Genomic DNA, 23861 nt, shown 5'->3' with positions numbered 1-23861 from the left:
TACATGTTTCACCTTTGTTGTTTCTGGTTTCCTCGATGTTTCCTGTAAAATAATGCACGTATTAAATGTATATACGTTTTCATTATACAGGCAGTCAGTACCAGTAATTTCATAAACAAACCGACCGTGCAATGAACTGCACATCGGCCGTTTCACGCTTGATCGGTGCACGCTGCTTGCTCAAAGCTCGTGTCGAAAGCTCCAAGTTTATAAATTCGTAGTATACCAGCTGAAGTTATAATGTTGTATAACAACTTCAAAGTTTATACAATCCGTTAAACTGAGTTGAATAATTAAGTTGTTCGGTATTAAATTGTATTTATTTAAGAGGCTACTATTATTTTCGTTCTGGTAGATACTAATTATAGTGAATTACTCAAAAATGACTTTAGAAACAATACCAATTTGTAGAAAATTTTAAAAATTACAAACTGAATCAATTATTTTTCCTGTGCGTCATTGAACTATAAAATTATTGTGTCTTGCACTTGTTTTCATAATAAAATATCTTATTACCTCAACCAGACAGCTGGTTTTAGTATGGATGATCTCATTCTTGCTTTATCTTCGGACTTGAAATCGGTACTTCAGGCGCTGGATGCTGATGAAGAACATGCTCTGGTCCCTGCATAATTTTCTCTTTTACTCTTCGGTTTGTGCATATGGACTCATAAAAAACGTGGGTTTATTCAACGGCCTTCGACAAGCGCAAAAAATGCAACGTTTCCTTTTTAAGATAAAATGAAATACAATGCTCCGCAAGACATATCATATTCAGTTCCATAATTACATTACATTAAATTGTGTTATAGATATTAGTCATAAAAAATGTTTTTTTTTATTCTTTATGATAAAGTAATAATGATCATTGTTTTACCATCTGTTCATGTTGAAAAATGAATCATATTTATTGTGATATTCATTATTACATAAATGTCGTGTTCACTTACACTTGGAGAGTGTGTAGTTGTGTTTTGTACTTGCACATGTTGCTGCAGCACGCAGTTATTTTAAGAACTTATGAAATGATGCGAATCGCCAACTGGTCTAACGAATGTCAGTCATGTTCTTTAATTATGCCGACAAATTTATGACGATTTTGATTTTATGCGCGCTAAAAACTTTTTTAAGCACTTTTTTCAAGGCATTTTTCAAGATTTTCCTAATTTCTACTTTAATTTTAATTAAGTCTTGAATTATTTTCTAATTATTTTAATTATTATAGCCAATGTGAAGTAAATTTGCTGTATACCGCAACAAAATGATACAAAACAATTGTTGATTTTATGCATTCATCAGCAAACCACACGAAAAACCATAGAATAAGCAATAAACTAACTAATGAATACGAGCCAATCAACAAAATGTCTCTAATTGCAAATTACAACGTCTTCAATAAAGTAACAAGTCGAAACAGTCGACGTAAACGCGTAGCGCATTTCATTTGGTTATCAGAAGTGCAACTAGAAGATTCTATGGTTTTTAAAAGCTTAAAAGAGTTGAAAGATCTGAATAACTTTAAGATGTTCTTTAACTTTTACCCTAAAAATATCCACAATGTACGGAAAGGCACCAAAAGCAATATAAAACAATATAAATTAGATATAGTATGGTTTAATGTAATTGCATTATCAATTCTACATATTATTGCTATTTATGGGCTATATCTTTGGCTAATCGCTTGGAAATGTCAATTTTACTCAATGATATTTCGTAAGTATTTGAAATCATCTTAATTTTGCTGTTGGATTCAATTTTTGATGAATTTTTAGACATTTTATGGTCAATATGTGCATCTTTTGGTATAACTGGCGGTGCTCACAGACTCTGGGCACATAAATCGTACAAAGCAAACAAACCACTAAAAATTCTTTATTTGATATTGATGAGTATGATATTCTCGAATGATATCTACACGTGGGTGCGCGATCATCGCGTACATCACAAATTCTCGGAGACTGATGCAGATCCGCACAATGCCAAGCGTGGATTTTTCTTTTCACACTGCGGATGGTTGCTGGTTAAGAAACATCCGGATGTCCTGCGTAAGGGTAGCACGGTTTGTTTTAAAGATCTTGAAGCAGACCCAATTGTTATGTTTCACCGAAAATACTACGGCTATCTGATGCCGTTGGGGACGTTTGTGATACCAACACTAATTCCGTGGTACTGTTGGAGTCAAGAATTGTCGATTATTTATTGTATTCTACGATATATTATCAACATTCACATAGTTTGGTCCCTAAACAGTTTTGCGCACTTATATGGAACAAAACCATATGAAAAGTTAGTTGATATCATATAAATTTACAGATTTACACAAAACAGGAATACTTAATGTCATCTTTCAGAGGAATTTATGCAACTGAAAATACAGCAATGATGTACGTCACAATCGGTGAAGGCTTCCACAATTATCATCATGTATTCCCTTGGGATTACAAGGCAGCTGAATTCGGTAACGATTCGAGGAACTTAACCACGTATTTGATTAATTTCTTCGCAAAAATCGGCTGGGCGACTGAACTTAAAATGGCTTCCGCGGATATGATTAGAAATAGAGCTTTGCGCACTGGTGATGGGTCATGGACGTCTGAAAATGCAAATGAAGGACAAAACAAACGTGACACAATCGATAAACAGTCAATATCGCAGAATTTCTGGGGTTGGGACGATCCAGACATATCAAAACACACAAAGCAGGAAACATTAATTCAAAAATAGTTGAACAGCAAGTAGAAAAGCTTTTTATTCGTTCGTATAGCTTCGTATATAACATTGTATGTTCGAAGTCAGCTTATAAGCATTAATGCCATTAATATTATACAATTACCATTGTCCAACGTGAATAAAAGCTCTGAATCTCTGCGCTGGCAGAAATGATTATCACTAGTATTATTAAATATTCCGAACTAATCTCGTTGAAATTAAATTTCGATTTAAATCACATTTTACCAAACAAAACTCTAGAATGATAAAGTGTACCCATAATACTTAATTGAATTGTTAATTAATTATCTCATCGTGCAATTTGGTATTTTCTTTATATAACCATAACAAAGACATTTGTTGTTAACGGCGAACTAAATTAGATTAATTATACGCGGGGCTTACGCTAGGAATTTGGTTTAACTCTTGAAATTGTTAACAAACAATCGATTTGTTTCCACGTAAATCAACCACGTCGATTCCGGCGCCTGGATCGTATTTTATATGAACGGCAGGCTATAAATTTCAATTTAAATATTATTAATTAAAATAAAACGTAGTTAAAAATTTATTACCATAAATAATGGCGGATCAGTCGGATGTGGATGGAAACCAGTCGATCTACAGTTGGCAATAAAGTCCAAACCATAAGATGGTGTCAGGATAAATATTCCATTACTAAAAACATTGACAAGTTTAACAAAAACAATTTTAATGATTACAAATTGGAACCTACTCGTTATACTTCGGTGCACAGACAATAGCAATCGCTTCAGGCATCAATAATTGGTATGGACAGTGTGTGTGCAAGTCCACACTAGACAAAAACGCAGTTTGCGTTGGATGTGTCTGTAAAAATCAGCAAAAATCAATATTTTCAGGTTGAATTATGTCCGTATATTCAGCTTACATGAATCCACCCAATCGTAATCAAACCAAACTGGTCCTGTAAATCAAAAATTTCCTCCTCGTTCGTCGTCGTACACGAATCAGAGGAACCTATTTGTTTAGGTACAATCATATGCGTAATAATCAATTGATTATGCTCCTATAGATCAATTAAATTTGATAATCAGTTAAAAATATAATTTTATGTGTACAGTTATTAACTTACTAAAATACCGGCGAGAATTCCACAGGTTTCAATATTATTCAGCGTGTTGTGACCAGCGAGCATAAGAAATTTCGCTGAAAGGCACGAGGGTATCACCACAGTTCGTAAACCAGGCGATGAAGTCGATGGCGGACTTGACGGTTTGCTTCCGCGGTCTATTAAAGGTGCGACGCTTATGTTTGACTTTGATGCGCCACTAGATGAGGGAAGTGTTGGCGCGGAAGGCAGTAGATCACCAATTGAAGGTGCTACGGGATCAGTGGATACAAATGCTGACTCGGGATAAGTAATGCTGTCGATGTTGCGAGGCGGTAAGATGACTGAAGTGCCCCAATTCGAACCCTGCGACGTTCTTCGCGCTTCTTCTGTCATTCGCGCTTTGTGCTCGGCGATTTCTTTCAATCTTTTAGCTTCGGCTTCTTCTTTTGCTTTGATACTCTTAAAATTTGCATACAAATAATAATAATTACTATTTTTAGTGATGAAACTCAAATAATGTGATTCTTACTTTGTACTGTTGAAGTTCCTGCTGATACTGTTCTAACAGAAGTTGTTTTAAATTCTCAGCCTTTGGTATAATAGACCTCAATGTCTGCTGGTTGGCACTCCTCATGTTTGGTGGCACTGTGTTAAAATCTGGATGTTTTCTAATCTTTTCAATGAAGAGTGTCATGTACTTCATGTATAGCATATATGCATTCTCCAAATTGCCTTCTTGATGGTAGACATTTGCCATTCGTACCATTTCAACACCAGATCGGTAGTATCTTCAAAATAAATACAAATTTGAGGTGATTTTATGACAGAATTTTCCAGAATTTGCAACATTTAGCACAAATCAAATAAAATTAAACCTTGTTGGCGGAATATGTGGATCTACTTCAATTGAACTGCTGAAATTTGATATCAACTTCAGTCTTTCCAATGGATCAATGGGTTCCTTTTTTAGAGCACTTTGCGACATTTTTACGAAATTTTAAATGTATGTGTACGTCTGAACAAACTGAAATGTCTCGAGAACTGCCACAAATGGTGAGGGAACACACAAATTACCAGATGATTCATACAATCAGCTGATTTCTAACACAAACGCAAACATATTGGTAGAATAAATCTGTTTTAATTATATTATGCAAATACTTAACATTTAGGGTAATATGTTTAATTCTACATGAAATTTAACATTTCATTTTACTGAGAATTAATAAAATCAAATCGATTTTGTTCAGAAATAATTGAAAAATAATTTGTGTATGTCAATTAATTTTAATAGTTATGGCCAACAGATCTACAGAAATAGATGTAAAATTAACTCTTTTTTAGTTATATAGGATTAATTTATGTTTGAAATTATTATTTCTTTGGAAAATGCACTTTGTTCTAATGGAAATTTTATTAAGTGAGCAAACAGCGTTATCCTGCGTTATTGTTTGTTGACACTCTCAGTGAAGGTTACTGTTAAAATCTGCAAGTTAACGTTGTTTTCGCGTATTGTTTTTAATTTACCGCCAAGAGTTATCAATAATCATTGAAAATGGAAAGTGCAGAGTTTGATTGGTCTCTATTACAAAATTATCTTGTAAAAAATGCACCTCCTTCCGTCTATTACATTCCAAACATCATCACTAAAGAAGAGGAAGAATACTTGATAAAATATATCTATGATGCGCCTAAACCAAAGTGGACAAATTTATCTAACAGAAGACTACAAGATTATGGAGGTAAAACAAATTTTTTTTAAATAATTTTAAACTAAAGTCTAAAGTTTATTAATAAATGGAATATGGATGAAGTAAAACTTGAAACTCTGTATTTTAAATTAGTTTTTAATTAAACAATTGTTTAACAACCATTTTCAGGCATTCCACATAAGAACGGATTAATCCCAGACTCAATTCCCGCCTGGCTTTTACCATTCCTGGACAGAGTTTCAGACATTGGCGTTTTTGGCAGGAAGAAATCAACTCAACTACGCGCCAATCATTGTCTCATCAATGAATACAAACCTGGTCAAGGAATAATGCCGCACTTTGATGGTCCACTGTTCACACCAATTATTACAACAATCACATGCAATTCACACAGTGTGCTCGAGTTTCGGAATAATAATGTCGACCGCGATATTGTATGCAAACTAATTTTAGAAAGGGGTAGTCTGGTGATAATCACTGACGATATGTATTCGAAATATTTACATTCCATCGATGAAATCGACACAGATATCATCGATTCGACGATTGCAAACATTGAGCAGTCGTCGGTTAAACTAGGAGACGTGCTTAAACGCGGCACAAGGATTTCTTTGACCATTCGAAATGTTCCTAGGGTTATAAAGACTAATTTGTTTAAGCTAAAAAGGCGGATAATTTAAATTTCTAGATATCGTTTAACTTTCAATGAGACTGAGCTTTAAAATTCGCAGTTTTGTTTGTTTTAAGCATGAAGTATAGATATACTTCATGGTTTTAAGTTTTGCTACATATCAATTGTTTGATGTTATTTTGGTTACCTACTAATAAGGCGTAATAATATACCAATAGCACTATTGGTAAATAATTTTATTAGATTTACTTATTCAGACATGGGTTCAGGTCCTGGACTATTAGTTATATCATCTAGGGAGGTATTCATTGTCTCCTCAGTTTGTTTCTGGTCCAACAGTGTTCTTATCTGATTGGCACTGGAAGACAAAACAGCAAACTGTTTTCTTCTCTTGTCCATGATGTCTTCAAATGATTTCTGTTCTTCTTTAAGATTGTCTAGTTCTACCCTCAATGTGCTCAATTTTTTGTCAGTCAGTGCTCTTGCTGGTTGTTCCTGAATGCTCTGTGCTAACAAATCATACTGCATTCTGTTACCTTTGAGCATTTTGGCCTTTTCCAGCTTGGCTTTGTTTTGTACAATGTTCTGTTTGACATTCATTATGTTCAACTCTATTTCCTGCTGCATTTTCTTGTAATCTTCAAGTTGTCGCTGGTTAGATCGTGTGAGGATGAGAGCACGATGTGCGGGAAATTCACATTGTGCTAGCTGAGCGAGTAGACGGTTGTACATCTGTTCATTTTCAGTTTTGTTGAGGCCGGAACTATTGGACCACTTGATAATACCTTTTATTAGGCTGTTGAGGCGTCTATCATCGCCGGTGCCATCGCCATCAATGAGTAGACGGCGTCTAATTACTTCTTCTGAAAGTTTAATGCATAAGACATGAAATTGAAGTAAATTATGTATAAAATTGAATTAAATCATAATATTTACCGTCGGTCATATTTAGGTTATAACGCACTCTAAGCGTAGATTAGAGACTTCGAGGTTGGATTCTTGGACGACAAACAGGGCCGGTTTTGCTTTTTTAAAAAAAAATATTCTGCTAAACTCGTTTCTATAAATCAAAACTCAATACATATTCAGGTCTTTTTAAAAAATACACAATTGCATACATTTTACAATACACTTTGATCCATTTAACAATACTTAAACCTAATTAAATTAAATCTCCAGGCTATTTGTTTTTGGTTTGTTTTAATCTTAAAGTATGCTTTGAAATAAATATGATCATTTTACTATTAGATTAATTCACCAAAATGCCTCCGTACAAAATAAACATAATCTGAACATTGTCTCAAGTTGACAATCATGTTGGCGAAATAGAAATGTTATTTCTATTTATTCGCGCACTTTGTTCCCGTCGTCGTTCCTCCACCATTCGCTCCAAGTCTTCTTTCATTTTGAGAAGCTCCCTGGTGCGTTGATAAATTGGATCCTATAATTGTTTATATACATTAGAAATGTATTAAAAGTAAAAAACAAACAGTTTTTAAAATTGTTACCTGTGTCCTCATGCTGGGATTCCATCGACAATAATAAGACTTCCAAAGCTGCATGTGACGAATACTTGCGACGGGCAATAAAATCTGCGCTTGATGAATATTGGCCCAATACAATGGGTTCTTGTAATAATCCAAACGAGAATTGGTGAATGACCATAACGATTTTGTTTGTTCTTTTAATTCTGCAACAAAAAAACAAGATTTAGTAACGTATAACATAATAAGTAAATTAATACTTACTTTCATTGATTCTCTCCCGTTCACTGTTACACAAAAACGTGCCAAACCGACACGAATACAACTGATCCAGAATAGTGATCAGGAAATTCTCATTAAACTCGAATGCATTCGGAAACTGCTGCGTAATCTGCCATACGCAATCAATGAACTGCAAAAATACAGGTGATCGATCTGCATCCGAATGATGATCATCTCCGTGCCCGATTCTCTGCTGATATTTGTGTCCAAACGCCAACCACTCCTTTTCAATCAAAATTTCAAAACCTTTAATCGTCCGGTAGTATGGATCCAGCATCAGCATCGATAGCGCAGTCAATTGTGCTGTTCTATCCCAGCCATCCGAGCAGTGCACAAGCACGGAAGTTTTGTGATTCTCAACTTTGTCAACAATTCGCACAGCGCCGGCCAGAATACACTTAATATGCTTAATCCAGTTCGTAGATTCAATACCTGACCACCACCTAGTCTCTTCAATATTCGGAAAACATAAATCTTTAAGTTTCCGCAAAGATTCGCGCATCACGTGAATATTCGGAATGTCCAAGAAAACAAGTTCGGCATTTTGATACGCGTCCTCTGACTCGTATCCGCCACCTTTCGCTTTGTTAGCGATTGCGTTAGCGCTTGGCCGAGCGTCCATGATGAACATTTTGTGACTCTGCGCGTTGGCGTCCATGATGAACTGAATGTAACGCTCGTCTTCTCGGCATCGTTTACCGCTTACGCCGACCAGCGGTTGTGAACAACGTGTTATGGTCGCTTGTGAACCTTGGTGGATCCAGCTGAGGACAGGTATTCGCCCGCGACTACGGAAACTCGCCACGGCGCGGAGATCTTCGTCTGTTGCCTGTGATGGCACTGCCCAAACCGCCGGATAACTATCGCAGATTTCATAGTTTTCGTTTATTTTTGATATTTTCCACATGTCGTTGTTTATACCCTAACAAATACACAAACACAATCAATTTCTATCACAAAAATGTTGATTCTACTCACCATTCGCTTTAATTCCGCAATGGGTTCATAGACATTCCAGCCATTCTCCGGGAACACTTCTGAATATTCAAACGGAAACAATTTTAGTTTATGAGACAACGGGAATGCATACTGCTGCAGTTTTTCAAACACATCGCGCCTGGAATGATTTTCCTGCTTGTGCGCAAATCGTAAATTTCTCATGTCTTTGCAAAACAACTCAATGCCATAAGCATTCTCGCCTTTCGATGATGCACCGCCGACTTTCTCAATGCGTGACACGACTCCCAGCGGCACGTCGATGAAAATTGGCATATCCTTGTCCAAGGACTTGAAGAACAATTTGTAGTTGGTGATAATCAACGTGCCGCGTGCCGGACCATTGTAGGGACAAAGATAGGTCACGTCTTTCGCTTGGCCATACCGTTTTTCACCCGGTAATAAGGGCATTTCATCTCTATTTGAAAGTGTAGCATCAGTGGTTGTATTGATCTGAAATACAAAGCAAAACATTAGTGACCCATTTTCATATATGGTTATTGTTAATTAAATCTTCTTGAACTACATAATCCATCTAAAGTATAGATTTTAACTTGTTAAATTCTTGTATGGTGGGTGTGTACCTTGTGCCTTTCAAGTGTGGAAACAACATTCTCAGTAGATGTAGAGCTAGATGAACAATAAGACTTGCTCGGCGAAGCGTTACCCCAACCAGGCTAAAGCGGAATACAAATTTTAAGCGTAATCTTAAAACCAACATTCGGTTTACGTACATTATCAAGTTTTGTGGTGTTGATCGTGGCAGATTTGCCTTCCGGCGACGAAAACGAGTCAAGTGAACGGTTCTTGTGGTAGTTTTGATTCTCCAAATTCAGCAATTCGATGCTGCCACGCTTGTCCATGATTAACACAGCACTAATAACAATAATTTCTGTTTTCTTGAATTTTAATCTGATTACTAAGTTGAAAAGTTTCTTAACTTGGTTCGATTAATCTGTTTAGAAAATATCTGACAGATAGAATAACCTCAATCTGTTGATGCTTTTTCTACAGGGAGTTGCGGCTAAGAAATGAGAATAAATTACTTAAATTATACAAAAATTGCAGGAAAACCACGACTTACCAAACCATCTTCATTGTTCTACGATTATTTTGTAAATAGAGCTTCAAATTTTTCCAAAAATCATTTATATATATATAACTATAATCTAATCTTGTAAAATGATTACAAACTTCAAACTATTATCAACAAAATAGATAAAATATTTGTCACCTGGAAGCTCAAGTGTTCACAATGGATTATTTACAAGTACAGACAACAAAAGCAAAGTATTTCCTTTGTAAAATATTAAGTTATAATTTAATTTCTTAAATATTAGTATTGATATCTTAAAATTAGATTAATTTTATGACTTAAAACTAATTCTAGGGCATATTTCCTAGTCTTTTATAGTCTATTTTCTCCAACTGCACCAGTGGTCTAAGTTGTTCAGCAAAGATCCTCATTTCTTCAGCAACAGCATCCTGATTTGATGGTGCAAGCACAGACAACTCCACCAGATAACTCTGACTGATTGCCTCCACATTAGTATCTCCAATCTTCTTGAAAACCTTACTAACTGTAATCTTCATCCTTCCCTTCCTGAACATGTATCCTCTTGAAATGTACTCAAAATCAATTCTGCAACCCAATTCAGTCAGGAACTCAACCACAGTGGAACTACAAGCCATATCAATGCTGGACCGGACTACAGTGGGTCGATTTTTATCACCCAGCTCATGTTGTCCAACATATCTCAGTTGCCAAGGTGCATCTGTGACATCCAGAGCTCTACGAACTCTTAGAGGAAGCACCATTGTTGCCACAGCTGGTGTGTTTCCTCTTAAAGTAAAACATAATTCCTGATCGTGGAAGCTCTCCGGGCCAGCATCAACGTTGTCGCATAAACCTCGTAATCTATGAAGGAGAACCTCGACATATTGATCCAGAACAGATCCTTGGAGAAGGTATTCTTGGTTAGGGATAATATTACTTTTTAGTGCAGCATGTAGTGAGTCCACAGCAGATCCAGGCACAGCCATGTTAATGTTTTAAAATACTTTCGGGGTATTATTTACGATATTTGCCAAGGCAAATCTTCGGTCTTCGGTAACCTGAAAACTAAAACAACTTGTTTTACTTACATGAAACCACAACTTTCACTCTATGCAACTCAATACACACCAAACGTTCAATATCATTTGGAAGTAAACAGTTTTTAAAAAAAGTTTATTTTATAAATAATATAGACGCGAGTGTTAGGTGTATTTGCCAAATAGTGAACACTTTCCATACAAAACGTGTACTTTTGGTTCCTGGTCTAAGCAACCACAATACTTTGATATCTCCTTCTTCAGTCTCTGGTTTTCTTTCCGAAGAAAATCGCACTCTCCTGCGAGTTTATAGCGACATACTTCAACACTCGCCACTCTATTCCAAAAGATTTCCATATCTTTGTATGCTTGGTCACTCTCGTGGTTAAAATTCTTCTTATTACTAGTTTTATCTTCGTACAGGGGAAACGACAGTATTTTCTCTTCCTTGGTTTCCAATTTTCGGCAAACATCAGAGAATGACAGCAATTTTGTACCTTTCTTTTCAATTTCCTTCATCGTATTTATGATCTCGTTACTTTGAAGGCACAGAGATGTTAGATTCTCTTTGTCCAAAGCCCTTTCTTCGTCGTAGAGCTTTTGTTGCAACCTGAATTGTTTCTCGTAGTAATTTGCTTCAGTCGCTAAATCCTTAACTGCTCGATTTTGTTTTGTCTCGAATTCTCCGAATTGATCTTTGAGGTTCTTAATTTTAGCGTAATGTCTACCAATTTTATGCCATGAATTCCTAATAGCGTTGGTAACTTCTTGATCCTGTGCATCTAGGGCAAAAAACTGCTCTTTTCTTTGACGGAATTCCTCGGTGAATTGCTTGTGAAACGCTTCTGCTTCATTCCACATCTTCTGCCAGATCAAATTCACTTCACCGATGTACCTAGAAGTAACATCATACAATTTTGTATTTTCCACTTCCAGCTGAGCAAGATAAGCGCCCCGATCTATCTTGGTCCTTTCCTTCCGTTGTTCATCCTGACTATACAGCATCGTCTTGAGGTAGTCCTCATGGTCCATAACGCTTTCCAAAACTGCTTTGCTTTCAAACGTAGCAGCCTTGTACAGCGCCATGATTACCTTCCTGGACTCCTCCCAGATATCGTTAATTTGATCAATGTATAACGTGATAAGTCGATCGATGTTGTCCACTTGTGCCTTTACTTTGCGTTCATATTGTTGATCAGACTGCGTCAACTCGTCGAGCAGTAACGAGATCGTAAAATCCTTCGAATCGATAATGTACTCAAAAATGTGCCATGCATATTCGACTTCATTGCGTAGTTGTGGGACAGCAATGCGGTGCAGCATTTCACGCCATTTTTTCTCATGGCGTCGGACAGCTTCAGCGCTGTATTGAATTTCGCGCTTTAATTCTTCGTTGCGCTGAAGAATGTTGAATTTTTCAGCGGCTTGCGCACGTGCTTCTTTGCTTATTTTTACCCCTTTCTTCTTGTCTGCGGACTTCTTCTTTCCTATTATGGGCATTTTTATTGTAAAAATAAATGTAAAAATCTTGTAAGTGCAGTAGGTGACGTATTAATCTACAAACTGATTAAAATCTGTCAATAAATGTAATAAATTATGTTTTGATTAATGTGTTACTTTGACATCGCCAGACAAATCATCACACACTGGATTAAAAATTGTTAAAAGTGGTAAAAACATAATTTTAAGTTAAACCCATGATTTTTTATTCGAAAAACAGTAATTTCTCTAAATATGTTACAAATTACAAATGAAAAGTCAAACTTGCAATCTCTCCTGCTCAGCTGCAATATCCTCCGTCATTTCTGTAATAAAACTGAAGCAAATGCTTATGCACTTGACCCATGCTTTGATAGCGTCATGTCGTTTAGACTGTTCTCCAATGTGATCAGAAATCACGCTGACGATACACTTCCGCAGTCGGTCATAATCCTCGCTCGGTATCCTTTTCGGTATGTGATAAATCGCGTTCTTCCTCAGAATCGGATAGATACTATTTGGCCGATTCAATAACATCACCATTGTATCAAACTCTCGAATAAACTGCGAGGTAAATCGATCGAAACTGTCATCTTGCGGACCCCTAAAGGCCCAGTAGTTGGCAAAATGCGGATAGTCGTTGAGCATCAACAAGAACAAACTGACGCTAAAGTCACGCATCTGCGGACGAATTTCGGTCCATGTATCCATAACCAATTTTTTTTCTTGCGGTGTTATACTATTATAGCGGGCTGAGCCAAGACCCATTTTGACGGTTAATTTATCCACTTCGAAATAATATCTGACAATTTAATTTCACTGACAGTTTTTTCCTTTTTGGCAGTTTTTTTTCTATTCTAAAATGCCTCCGAAAAGAAATCGCTCGAAAAGCCCACAAAAGACAAAAACAAAAAAAGCTAAACTAGCAGAAAAACATGCTGCTAAAGTCCAACATGATAGAGACATCTTAGTCGAAACCGAGCATGACCATATATATAGAGAAATAAAGTACGGATCCGAGTGTGTACGGAAACATGAGAAGAATTGGCGAGATCTCCTGATCAAAATTGCACAACCACAGATGAGGGTAACCGTAGAATGTGCAATGCATCACTTCGAACGTGCCATTGACTCGAAAGATTTTGAAATATCTTTATTGTTAGACGAGTTGACAGCAGCGGATACACAATATGTGCGTTCTGTGAGTTCACACATCGACGATATTGATCGCATTATTGTCTTGTGTTACGATCAAATCGCTGAATTATGGCAAGAGTCAGGAAATATGATTTCGAATCTTTACCGGGCAGCAAACCAAGAACGCTCCGAAGTGATGCATATCGACAATGAGCATGAAATCTACCTTCGAACAATGCTGTTTCAATTTGCGGAAAATTCTCGGAAGCTAGGAAGACTCATGCGATACGATTACTTATCGCGACAAGAAGTGGAAGTCTCTAGATTCACTGAAGAAGCCACTAAGTTCAATGTCGAGTGGAAGGACTATTCATCAAAGCTCTGGGATGATGCCGAGGAGTTCATGCAGAAGTACAAAAGGGATTTTGCACGGCGCAAGAGGCAATGCGAGGAATTAAACAAAACCGATGCAGATATGCAGATACAGCTCGCTATGTTACAAGAAAAAGCACGGGAAGCATACAACACAATGGACCAACTCAAAACAAAACATGAGTTAATCCAAAGTACGCTGGGTAAAAAAGTTCAAGAACTTGTTTTGGAACGAGATTATTACAAAAACATCGCAATACGCCTGAAAACAAATGAACGAGAAGCACGAAATATTGATCAAGAGAAACTTACAGCTCTATCATTGATCTGTAACGATGTTTTGGCATTTGTGAAGGCGTGTGAAAAGCAAGGAGAGAATTTGTTGTCATTGTGTGGACTTTGCAGCAAATTTGAGACTGAGAATGAGAAATTCCTGCGTTTTCCAACATTTGAAAACTCCTTGCCGCAAATTAGTGCAGAAGAAAAAAGCGGTTTAACTCTGCGACCTCCGAGACGTGTCCGTAAAAGTACGACAATAGATATCCTCAGAAGGAGTTACTCTGAAGAGGTGGTATATTTGAACGAGTTGCAATTGTTCTGGTTACGTTATGGTGCTGTAGAAACACAACGATTGCAGATACAGGAAGAGAGCGCACGTTTACGAGAAGAAAACGATCGTTTGAAGAAGACAGTCTTTAACTATTGTGAATGCTTGTCTTGTGACCAAGATTTAGACTATTTGTATGTTAATAACAGATATTCCAAATAGTTAACACTATGGTTAACTTGTTGTGGAATATTCAAAATCAATAATAAAAATCAATCAATCGAAACGTGTTTGACGTGTTTTTAGGTCATTAAGATCGCGTCAACACTCTGTATTCGCGCGTTTAATTAAGCACACACGACAAAGTCATTCATTTCGTTATTTCGCGGTGAGGACGAAACAATCATGTCGGAAACCGCGCGCGTTTCATCAAGTTTCAAGGAACCAGCGACGGACTCGTCGATTACGCGTGTGTGATTACGATGCGCAGACCGAAAGAGGAAAAGTGCAATTAGCACGAATACATTCGCACGTAATGCAGCAATTACGTGCGTTGACGACACGCGCATTCATTGGATGTGTGTGTGAATTCAGTGGCGAAAAGTCGCAAAACGGGCGAAATTGAACTTGATCAGCCATTTGCTAATTTTCAGACGTTCCAGCCACGCGTTTCCTCAGCGAGTTTAATTGGAGAATTTCAAGAAAAAGAGCATTTAGGCAATTAAGTCCTTGGCGAGGACAATTAATAGATGCGATTTTATTAAAAGTGCATTTTCTACTTTTGTTTGGATTTATGTGTCGAGGTGAGTGATATTTTCATTCGTTTCTGCACAATCATTCGAATCAATTTGCTTATTAAAAAAATACTAGTTGAATGTTCAATAAAAGAGTAATATACTCGTAGGTTATTATTTGTATGTGAAATACTGAGTTTTATGGTATTTATGCTTGAATAAGTAACCGTCAGATTCATTTAAACTATTTTTATTTATTTTTCCAGAAAATTAATATTTTAACCTTTTAAAACTCTAAAATCTACAAAAAATTAATAATTTGTTATGTTGGGCTAAACTTTTAACCAAATTTCTTCTTATTTCTTAATTAAACGGAAAAATTTAAGTTAACGCAGATGTAATATTGGTTGCCTATATTATTGTAGCTGTTGATTAGCAGTGTTGCCGTTTTCTTCAGCAACGCCGCATAAAATGAAATAATCTGATTATAGATTAATGTGTACTAAATATAGAATAAAACAGTTAATATTGTGATCTACATTTATAGATCGTCCAATCTGGTAAACCTTAAACACCGTTTGCAAATTGTAATCGCAGCCGGCCCTCGCTTGCATATTCAGTGCGTTCAAGTACTTATACAAGCCGGACAAAATGGGAAGCGGCAATCAAATTTGTCGCCGCTTCCCAAAGCCATCATCATAACTCATTATCAGCGTCATCATCACCGACGTCGTCGCGCGCGACACTCTAGCCCTATGTTTAGTCACATCTCAAAAGTCGAAATAATCGCACTGCAAATACAGTTTTCCAACTCGAGCAAAAATTTGCATTCAAACAACGCTTGAAATAATTATGTTTTAAATAAACTTCGAAGCTTCATCTGATAACAATGCTACCTGTTACCCATGTGATATATCCTCGTGGATTTATATACGTGTCTGATAATTTGCGTGTGTTCCTTGTTTTTGGATAAAGTTTACAGCAATAATTACTGATTTGTTTCGGTAAGTTTTGATTTGTTTGTGACTATTCATTCGATTTAATTTAAATGCAAGTACACACGTTAATTTAGTGGATTTTAAATTAAAGGAATTATAATACCATTATGGCGTTTTATAACGTGTTTTCGAAGTCACACAATGACATGAGTATATTTGCACATGCGAGATAATTACGGGCATTACGTCTATCATAGGTAATAACAAATTCGATCGTGTGTGTTTGTATACTAAACATGATAAATTGCGAATGTCAAAGTGATTGAGTCTCAAGCAAAGCGCAAAGCTATAAATTTTAGTTTATTGTATTTACAATGTTACAATGCAAAATGTTTAACAAAAAGAATAAGAACAGACTTTGCTTTTTAAAACTTTTACAACTTAAAAAAAAAAGTTATGCTTTTAAACTAAATATTATTAATACATAATTAATAATATTTTTCTATGTCCACCTATAAAGCGCCAGTTTTTCATCGGTTTTTATTAACACAAAGTTGTACTTTATATACGGATGGCCAAGACGTGAGTAAAATACTTTATTCACGTGCTTTAGTCATGGGGTGATTACATTTCCTAATAGTGTACGAGCGAATTTCAAGTATCAAGTGGCAAAACGTTGTTAAACACTCGATTTATTAAACACTCGCTGCGCTCTCGTGAGTAAAGTCCAAGTTTAGTCACTTGGTACTTAATATACCACATTGATTTGTTAAATTTTCTTCCATTTCGATTAACAGAAGACCTATTAAGACCGACAAGTAGCTTCTTGAAATATTTAAAAATTGCATAATTCTAAATTGCACAAATACAGAAAAACAATAAATTGTTAAATAATTGTCTGTAACTAATAAAACTTGCGTTTTCTAAATGTTGTTTTGAAATTTGCGGTTTTTTTAAAACCATAAATCTTATCTAAGTTACAAACAAACTAATCAATTACATAATATTAAAAAATTCACACTACAACTTAGCAATTCAAAGAAAAAAAAAAACTTCTGAAAGCAAGTTTATCGATAATTAAGTCTTAATTCGTTTGAAAAAAACCTCAAAACCCAGCACCACAAAAAAAAGAAGTTGTTTCAAACGGTGGGTGTGCGGCACACGTCGCCGATAATTGGTTTGTTGCGGTCGGCCAGCAATGATGGTCGTGCACGCCGCCGCCGTCGTCGTCGACTTCATAGTGGGATTTTATCACAGCCCGCGCACATTGCATGCCGCGAAACGAACGAAATAAAAATAATCGACGCGAACGCATCGGCGGCATCGCGCGCACGCTCTCCTCATTACCGCACCGTCGCGGACGCGCACCAGCTTAGCTTAAGTCACGTCCAAAGCCAGCTCGACATCGGCATCCTTTTCCGCGCGAGGAAAAGTCGCGCAGACCAACGAAAGTTATACCTATCTCAAACTCGCGGCGAACAATAGCGCGCTTCTTGGCAACAAACGAAAAGTAAAAGTCACGATAAACGTCAACAAAGAGTAATCAAGTAATTAAATTCAAAATAAAATTAATCACAAATATTTATCTGAATATTAACTTTTAATACGTGAGACAATAAATAAAACACTTCATGATTTAAAACGGGTAAGTTAATAATAATAAAATTTTAAAAAAACTCAGTCACCACTGTAAATATTGAAATTACTTTCGTTTTAACTCATGTTATCATCGTCCGAAACGTTGTAGATTAAATTATTATCATTACAAATTAAACTAGAAATTATCTTGCTGGCTTTAATTAAATTCCGAATGCATTATATGCGAATAATTGAATCTGTGACCAATTTTCGTTTCAAGGTCCCCAATGAATAGAAAAAAATCGGTTTGATTTAGATAAATGCATTGCAATGCCCTACCTTGACTAAAACAGTAAATTACCGATGAAAAATAGATTCTACCATGCGGAACACAGCTGTAAAGTGCAAATTACAGAACAAAATTAATTAAACAAGAAAAAAAAAGAAAAAACGTTAAAATCAAATAAAATTAATATAATGACATGCAATTATAACTAAATAATTTTTTTATAATGATACGACTTAAGATAATTTAAAGATTCAAGGATAATCTTCGTGGTCAGGGTGTGATATATCCGTGTTAGAACGTCAAATAATTACGCAATTCGAATCTATCAACTTAAGCACACGATTACAAAATAATTCGCGCACGAATACACGAATACAGTAACTATTTATTAGCTTCGATATAAATGGCCGTACATGCGCATTATTCGCAAAACATTAAAATTGTCCTTCGCGATTACATAACCGGTGTTCGATGATCAAGTGATCAAGTGATACCTACGTCTATACGGTAATAAAGTTTCGGTGTGAATTTTTGAGTGTGTATTAATGAATAACGGTACTTAAATCGTTTCAGGTTGTAAAGTTATACCGAAGAGATTTATTTATCATGTTGGTGCAATGCGTGCAGTGCGCAAGTTTGAAATAGAAAGTGTGTTGTAATTTGTGTAATGTGTAAATGCGATGAAAATCGACACCGATCGGAAAGTGGCGTCGTGTCGGATTGCATTTAACCGGTTACTATTTATTCTGAAAATGAAATTAATACGTCTTTAATCAATTTTTGCCTCTAGTCAATATTACAAAGTTGAAGGCATTTCAAGAGGTTTTAGTTAAGGTTAGGTCGGTTGAACACTATTGATGCCAATTGTTTCTTTGACAACTGATTCAGGAAGTAGGCAATAATGCCAACAGTGCCATGTGAATTATATTTACTTAAATGAAGACAATTTTTTAAAATCTAATTCCTCCTTAATGGATGCAAAATGTATGTTTCTAAATTCTTTTCACTATTTTTAAATTTGTAGGTTACGATTTGTAACTTTTTAAAATTTTGGTCACACATATCACGTTTAATATACAAATGACCTTAGAATGACCCCAAAAATACACACTATTTGATTTATACATGCAATAAATAATTAAAATCAATGTTCAATGACCCAAAACACGTAGATACGTTAAATTGTATTCGAATTACAATTTTATTGCCATTTTTCCTTAAAAAAATTAAAACAAAAGCAAATCTATTTTAAAGTACAAAAGATGTCTTGAGTAATTCCTGTGCAAGTGTGCATATTCGCATTTCGTGAATTGCCAATAGTTTGCACGTCAAACTACCGTTTGAGATTGCTGCGTTTGTTGCATTTCGCACGCAGACAAAGAGCAGGAATTTGTCGAGTATCTACACGAAGCGTACCTGGGTTATTATCGCTCAGGTTGGCCATAATGGCCGCTGGCGTTTCCCGCATTTCAATTCAGCAGCAGATCCGTCGCATCGCAATTGCACACGCATTCGTAACAACACGCTTAACTTTGCTAGTGTTGCGACGAATTTACAAAACGGGCCTTTGCTGGCAACTTTGTTGGCTTAACTTCTTTGCTTCTCGGAAGCCCGCGCCGAAGAAGCTCCCAAGGCGTTAGAAACAAATAGATTCCGCATTCCTGCGCGCGCGTTTATATTTTGTTTGCGTTGCTTTACCAAATCAAATATTTGCGCATCAATAAACATTGATTTACCAATCTTTAATAAAACGATTGAAATGAGTAATTTCACATTTTCAGACAATTAACGATTTGACTCATACGAAAATAATCACGTTTGTTATCGACAATGACGACGACAATCAACACTACGGCAGCCGAAAAGGAGAAAGAAGCGCAGAACAATGCCAATTACGCGAACAACCTCACCATGAACGCGTTGAATACACTGTCAAACAACAACAATCCAACGGCAGACCCTTCAAAGGATACCAAACAATGGCAGGACAAAACTTGGCGCGAGAAATACGCGTTTATCAAAGAAAATATTACGGTGGAACCCATGATTGCCTGTTATATCATGCCGTGTGTCTTCGCTGGACTCGCCGTGCAAAATTTAAGTATTGAAAAGGCCTGTCGAGTTAATCTTGCGTATTCCGACGAGATTTGCGATGCGCTAAGTGCGAGAAACACAGCGAATTATACTCGGGAAGAAGCCGAAGTGCAACAACTCGTCGCATCCATGACGGTTTGGAAGACTATCCTACAAAGTGGTTTCCCAGCGTTTTTAATCCTCTTCGTTGGATCATGGTCGGACCGCTGGGGTTTACGGAAACCCTGTATGCTTCTACCGATCATCGGAGAATTCATCACAGTGATTGGCTTGATGCTTTGTACGTACTTTTTTTATGAATTACCAATGGAAGTCAACGCTGTAATCGAAGCCATCTTTCCGGCGTTGACCGGTGGTTGGTTCACAATGTTCATGGGAATATTTTCGTATATTGCCGATGTGACAACGCTGGAAATGCGGACATTACGTATAGGCGTCGTGAATGTTTTCTGTTCGCTTGGAATTCCTGTTGGGTTGGCCCTGAGTGGAATTCTGTTCAAAAAGATTGGTTTTTATGGAGTGTTTTCCATTTCGGCCGTGATGTATGTGATTGCGTTCCTCTACGGGTACTACAACATTAAAGAAACGAAGAAAGTGGATGTGCCAGTGCTGAGTGACAAACCATTTGCGTTCCTGCGAGACTTTTTTGACATCAAGCACATAGGCGACACCTTTCGGGTAGCGTTCAAACAAGGCGAGAACAATCGCAAGATCAAGGTTATGTTATTGATGTTGGTTGTTATGGTTGTCATTGGACCTATGCATGGTATGTACATATTCTAAACATATTATTTGTTGTGTTTTATTTCGTGTTACGTGTCGCGCTACTGAAGGACATGCAATGTTTACAAACGTGATGATTGTTTGCACTCATTGTCAGTAAAAAAATGCAAATTTCTATGTTTTGCAAACAATTAACGGAACTTTCTAGCCTTGATTTATAACTTGATTGACAGACGAATTTGTTGATTAATTTTCGAATTTGCTTTTCGACGTGTTGAACTCTTGACATTGATTTTTACAACCGAACACTGAATGCAAAACACGTAAAAAAATACTTGAACATAATTTACAAAACATTCAATTATATTATAAAAGTACCTATTAATGTTTATCGCGTAAACATTCTTGTTATTGATGTGGCGGTATGAATTTTTGTTTCTGAACGTGATTTTTTCTGTTGCTATCAGAAAACCGGTCGTATCATCCGAGAAAAATGTAAACCATCGCACGAGTCGTCCATTAATAACAACTAATTATGTGTACCGCTAACTTTCCAATTATTGCACAAATGTGCAAACATGCAAATCGCTAACTTGTCGTCGCTTGCCAATTCCGTAACAAGCGACATGACAAATCACAAATGAATTTCGAAACATGTTTAAAAACAAGCCACTTTAAATTTTTAATGCATAATAAAACATTTATTATTTATTAATCTACTGGAATTTGACATTTTTAAAGGTGAAATGGTCGTGTTGTATCTCTTCACACGTTTCCGATTTAATTGGGACGAATTAGACTACAGCATCTTTTCCACGTATAATATGATTACAAGTTTAATTGGTAAATTTAATATAAATCGCTAGAAAGTGATTTTTCATTAATATTAATAACGTTTCAGGTACATCTGTGTCTGTGGGACTTTTTAGTCATTTACTCAAGATTGATGATGCTATCATCGGTGTCATATCATGCACGAGTAAAGTGCTCTCAAGTTTTGTTTATGCTTTCGCCAAAACCTCACTTGTGTTTTATCTTGGTGAGTAAAAGTCACAACATCGAGCAATGCTAAGAATTTCATTGTTTTCATAAAGTTTTACAATCGTAAAGTTAAATTTTATGACTTATGAACAAATTATAAATGCATTTCAAGTTAATGGCGTTTATGATTAACTATATTTGCTTGCAAATTGTTAACTTTTTTGTTCTGTTCTGTACAGGAGCAATTGTGGAGATTTTCAACGGCACCTCGTTCATTGCGATGCGCTCCATCGCCTCGAAACTTGTGCCAAGTGAAGAACTAGGTATTTTTTTCTATATTCTATGCACAAATGCACAAAGAAGTTTTTTTCGAGATTTACCTTGAGTTGTTGAGAGCTAAATGAGCGCTCAAGAGCAATTAGAGCTCTTGGATTGGCTTTGTATCATTGATTAATGATGGCAAGGACGTTGAATGATGATTTCGCAATTGCAATTATCTTCAATTGATTCATTTGATTTGGTAAAACTAGAAACTCTAGATGTGTCTAGGCTCATGTTGCACATTGTCTTAATATAGGCAACTTCTTACACTCTATTTGTGTATTCTAATGTTTCAGGTAAAGTCAACTCTTTGTTTGGCGTATGTGAAGCTTTAATGCCCTTGGTTTATGGGCCAATGTACAGTGCGACGTACGCTGCTACAATGACAACATTCCCTGGAGCTTTCCTCCTTCTTGGAGGAACCGCCACTATTCCCGCTGTTATCATTTTTGCTTGGATGTATTTCCAAACGAAAAGAGAAGAACGCAATGCGATTAAAGATGGCGCCTCGGCGGAAAACGAAAAGAATGCAAATTTAACGACTGATACGTTTGGATCTCACCAGATTTTAGGCAACGAGAATGCTGCGTTTGAACTGGAAAAGTATAAGTTCTGAGAATGCAAAGAAAGCTTTTATTCATTTAAACAATACTAGTGATATCTTTACAATAAAAACAGGATCAAACTCCAGCAATATACACACATTTGAAATTGAAACAAACACACGAAATAATATTTTAATGTGATATTAAAATTTAGTTTAATTCTTTGTCGGGTTGCAGCTAAATACTTATTATTGTAAATTATGTTTTGATTAGTGTTTAGTAATTAGAGTTAAATGACGTATTAGTTTTACTTTTAATGATGTCAGCAAGAGAAGATGCTTTTATTGTGTATACAAAATGTATTATTATGCGTTACGAGTATAAATATAGATATATAAAAATATATTTATTTATTAAAATTACAACGTGATTTTGGATTTACAGGTTTTATTTTTGAGTTTTACATGTTTTGCCCTGAGGGCATCTGCAGAAACTGATTTTGTTTTGTGTATTAGGGGGTTTTATTTGTTCGTTTTGTAATTCGTGAATGATTTTGTGTTTGTAAATTTGAATGTGTTCTTTAATGTTTAGGTATTTGTCGGTTGATGATTTTAATATTGTTAGTGTGTTATCTATTGTGTCGTGTATGGAGTTTATTTGTTCGTTTAGTAATTCGTGTTGTAGATTATGTGTGTGGATTTTTGATTGCATTTGAGTGTTCTTGATATCGTATCTGCATGTTTCTATTTGTTTTTCCTATATATATTTTCTTCCATGTGTACAGATACGATACCAAGAATACTCAAATGCAATCAAAAATCCATGTAAAACTCAAAAATAAAACTGAATAAAACTGTAAATCCAAAATCACGTATAATCTATCTATATATATAAAAGAAAGTCGTGTTGGTTAACTCTATTATAATTAAAGAACGGCTAATTCAATTTAGCAAAAAATTGGTGGAGAGGTAGCTTAAGGCCAGGAGAAGGTAGTGGGATACTTTTTGAAGTGAAAACGCACTAAACGACACTAAGAAGAGACAAACATATTTGCGTATATGGATTATCTTGCGGGAGAACGCAAATACAAAGTTTTCTATTATCCCCGTCTCCTCTTTGTGC

General features: G+C 36.0%; 9 protein-coding genes across 13 annotated transcripts in view; 4 read left to right on the top strand and 5 right to left on the bottom strand.

Annotated features, from left to right (window-relative positions):
- Window positions 1–1020: 1020 nt before the first annotated feature.
- Window positions 1021–2868, top strand: LOC135790085 (acyl-CoA Delta(11) desaturase-like). The gene is made up of 3 exons (XM_065300133.1): window positions 1021–1713; window positions 1773–2286; window positions 2352–2868. Exons 1-3 carry the CDS (start codon window positions 1287–1289, stop codon window positions 2722–2724), a joined length of 1314 nt encoding a protein of 437 aa, XP_065156205.1. The 5' UTR covers window positions 1021–1286; the 3' UTR covers window positions 2725–2868.
- LOC135790086 (STAM-binding protein) lies at window positions 2725–4904 on the bottom strand. The gene is made up of 7 exons (XM_065300134.1): window positions 4678–4904; window positions 4332–4590; window positions 3824–4261; window positions 3620–3757; window positions 3446–3558; window positions 3285–3387; window positions 2725–3225 (listed from the first exon to the last, which is right to left on the bottom strand). Exons 1-7 carry the CDS (start codon window positions 4785–4787, stop codon window positions 3145–3147), a joined length of 1242 nt encoding a protein of 413 aa, XP_065156206.1. The 5' UTR covers window positions 4788–4904; the 3' UTR covers window positions 2725–3144.
- Window positions 4905–5100: 196 nt separating this feature from the next.
- Window positions 5101–6384, top strand: LOC135790089 (alpha-ketoglutarate-dependent dioxygenase alkB homolog 6). Its single transcript, XM_065300137.1, has 2 exons — window positions 5101–5544; window positions 5683–6384. Exons 1-2 carry the CDS (start codon window positions 5358–5360, stop codon window positions 6192–6194), a joined length of 699 nt encoding a protein of 232 aa, XP_065156209.1. The 5' UTR covers window positions 5101–5357; the 3' UTR covers window positions 6195–6384.
- Window positions 6367–7166, bottom strand: thoc7 (THO complex 7). Its single transcript, XM_065300140.1, has 2 exons — window positions 7082–7166; window positions 6367–7008 (listed from the first exon to the last, which is right to left on the bottom strand). Exons 1-2 carry the CDS (start codon window positions 7089–7091, stop codon window positions 6395–6397), a joined length of 624 nt encoding a protein of 207 aa, XP_065156212.1. The 5' UTR covers window positions 7092–7166; the 3' UTR covers window positions 6367–6394.
- Window positions 7167–7188: 22 nt separating this feature from the next.
- On the bottom strand, window positions 7189–9796 carry mtm (phosphatidylinositol-3-phosphate phosphatase). 2 transcript variants are annotated; one of them, XM_065300124.1, is made up of 6 exons: window positions 9642–9796; window positions 9492–9584; window positions 8890–9360; window positions 7894–8833; window positions 7654–7835; window positions 7189–7586 (listed from the first exon to the last, which is right to left on the bottom strand). In XM_065300124.1, the coding sequence occupies exons 1-6, from the start codon at window positions 9768–9770 to the stop codon at window positions 7458–7460; spliced, it is 1944 nt and encodes a 647-aa protein (XP_065156196.1). In that variant the 5' UTR covers window positions 9771–9796; the 3' UTR covers window positions 7189–7457. The 2 variants fall into 2 exon arrangements, with proteins under 2 accessions (XP_065156196.1, XP_065156197.1); XM_065300125.1 differs by lacking the exon at window positions 9492–9584.
- Window positions 9797–10039: 243 nt separating this feature from the next.
- Window positions 10040–23861, bottom strand: part of MED18 (mediator complex subunit 18) — a 38799-nt gene continuing 24977 nt past the window's right edge. Inside the window, exon 2 of the mRNA XM_065300139.1 lies at window positions 10040–11029. Within this exon, the coding sequence (XP_065156211.1) occupies window positions 10294–10950 (657 nt within the window). The 5' untranslated portion in view covers window positions 10951–11029 and the 3' untranslated portion in view covers window positions 10040–10293. The remainder of the gene's footprint in view (window positions 11030–23861) is intronic.
- LOC135790823 (dynein regulatory complex subunit 2) lies at window positions 11167–12501 on the bottom strand. The gene has a single exon (XM_065301101.1). It carries the CDS (start codon window positions 12499–12501, stop codon window positions 11167–11169), a length of 1335 nt encoding a protein of 444 aa, XP_065157173.1.
- On the top strand, window positions 12657–14822 carry LOC135790084 (dynein regulatory complex subunit 2-like). Its single transcript, XM_065300132.1, has 2 exons — window positions 12657–12671; window positions 13325–14822. The coding sequence occupies exon 2, from the start codon at window positions 13343–13345 to the stop codon at window positions 14756–14758; it is 1416 nt and encodes a 471-aa protein (XP_065156204.1). The 5' UTR covers window positions 12657–12671; window positions 13325–13342; the 3' UTR covers window positions 14759–14822.
- LOC135790083 (uncharacterized) lies at window positions 14933–23142 on the top strand. Of its 4 annotated transcripts, none has more exons than XM_065300129.1 (6): window positions 14933–15339; window positions 19857–20935; window positions 21634–21735; window positions 21794–21931; window positions 22113–22196; window positions 22491–23142. In XM_065300129.1, exons 2-6 carry the CDS (start codon window positions 19906–19908, stop codon window positions 22808–22810), a joined length of 1674 nt encoding a protein of 557 aa, XP_065156201.1. In that variant the 5' UTR covers window positions 14933–15339; window positions 19857–19905; the 3' UTR covers window positions 22811–23142. The 4 variants fall into 4 exon arrangements, with proteins under 4 accessions (XP_065156201.1, XP_065156200.1, XP_065156199.1 ...); XM_065300128.1 differs by lacking the exon at window positions 14933–15339 and adding an exon at window positions 16030–16274; XM_065300127.1 differs by lacking the exon at window positions 14933–15339 and adding an exon at window positions 17475–17853.

Source organism: Atheta coriaria, unplaced genomic scaffold (assembly GCF_025399875.1).
Source record: "Atheta coriaria isolate IRGN ID8LTWV9N9 unplaced genomic scaffold, Caltech_Dcor_3.1 hic_scaffold_4_pilon, whole genome shotgun sequence".
NCBI classification, from domain to species: Eukaryota; Metazoa; Arthropoda; class Insecta; order Coleoptera; family Staphylinidae; genus Dalotia; species Dalotia coriaria.
This window is presented reverse-complemented; position numbering and strand designations above follow the sequence as displayed.

Bases quoted from the DNA above. Each gene is read 5' to 3' on its own strand.
- LOC135790085 (XM_065300133.1), top strand. From the start codon at position 1,287: ATGCATTCATCAGCAAACCACACGAAAAACCATAGAATAAGCAATAAA. The intron at 1,714-1,772 runs GTAAGTATTTGA...ATGAATTTTTAG, and splicing joins ATTTTACTCAATGATATTTC to ACATTTTATGGTCAATATGT. The intron at 2,287-2,351 runs GTTAGTTGATAT...GTCATCTTTCAG, and splicing joins GGAACAAAACCATATGAAAA to AGGAATTTATGCAACTGAAA.
- LOC135790086 (XM_065300134.1), bottom strand. From the start codon at position 4,787: ATGTCGCAAAGTGCTCTAAAAAAGGAACCCATTGATCCATTGGAAAGA. The intron at 3,758-3,823 runs GTAAGTTAATAA...ATTGATCTATAG, and splicing joins GAATTCTCGCCGGTATTTTA to GAGCATAATCAATTGATTAT. The intron at 3,226-3,284 runs GTAATAAATTTT...TGAAATTTATAG, and splicing joins CTGATCCGCCATTATTTATG to CCTGCCGTTCATATAAAATA.
- LOC135790089 (XM_065300137.1), top strand. From the start codon at position 5,358: ATGGAAAGTGCAGAGTTTGATTGGTCTCTATTACAAAATTATCTTGTA. The intron at 5,545-5,682 runs GTAAAACAAATT...AACCATTTTCAG, and splicing joins AAGACTACAAGATTATGGAG to GCATTCCACATAAGAACGGA.
- mtm (XM_065300124.1), bottom strand. From the start codon at position 9,770: ATGGACAAGCGTGGCAGCATCGAATTGCTGAATTTGGAGAATCAAAAC. The intron at 9,585-9,641 runs GTACGTAAACCG...ATTCCGCTTTAG, and splicing joins ACACCACAAAACTTGATAAT to CCTGGTTGGGGTAACGCTTC. The intron at 7,836-7,893 runs GTAAGTATTAAT...TTTTTGTTGCAG, and splicing joins ACGGGAGAGAATCAATGAAA to AATTAAAAGAACAAACAAAA.
- LOC135790823 (XM_065301101.1), bottom strand. From the start codon at position 12,501: ATGCCCATAATAGGAAAGAAGAAGTCCGCAGACAAGAAGAAAGGGGTA.
- LOC135790084 (XM_065300132.1), top strand. From the start codon at position 13,343: ATGCCTCCGAAAAGAAATCGCTCGAAAAGCCCACAAAAGACAAAAACA.
- LOC135790083 (XM_065300129.1), top strand. From the start codon at position 19,906: ATGACGACGACAATCAACACTACGGCAGCCGAAAAGGAGAAAGAAGCG. The intron at 20,936-21,633 runs GTATGTACATAT...ACATTTTTAAAG, and splicing joins TGTCATTGGACCTATGCATG to GTGAAATGGTCGTGTTGTAT. The intron at 21,736-21,793 runs GTAAATTTAATA...ATAACGTTTCAG, and splicing joins TATGATTACAAGTTTAATTG to GTACATCTGTGTCTGTGGGA.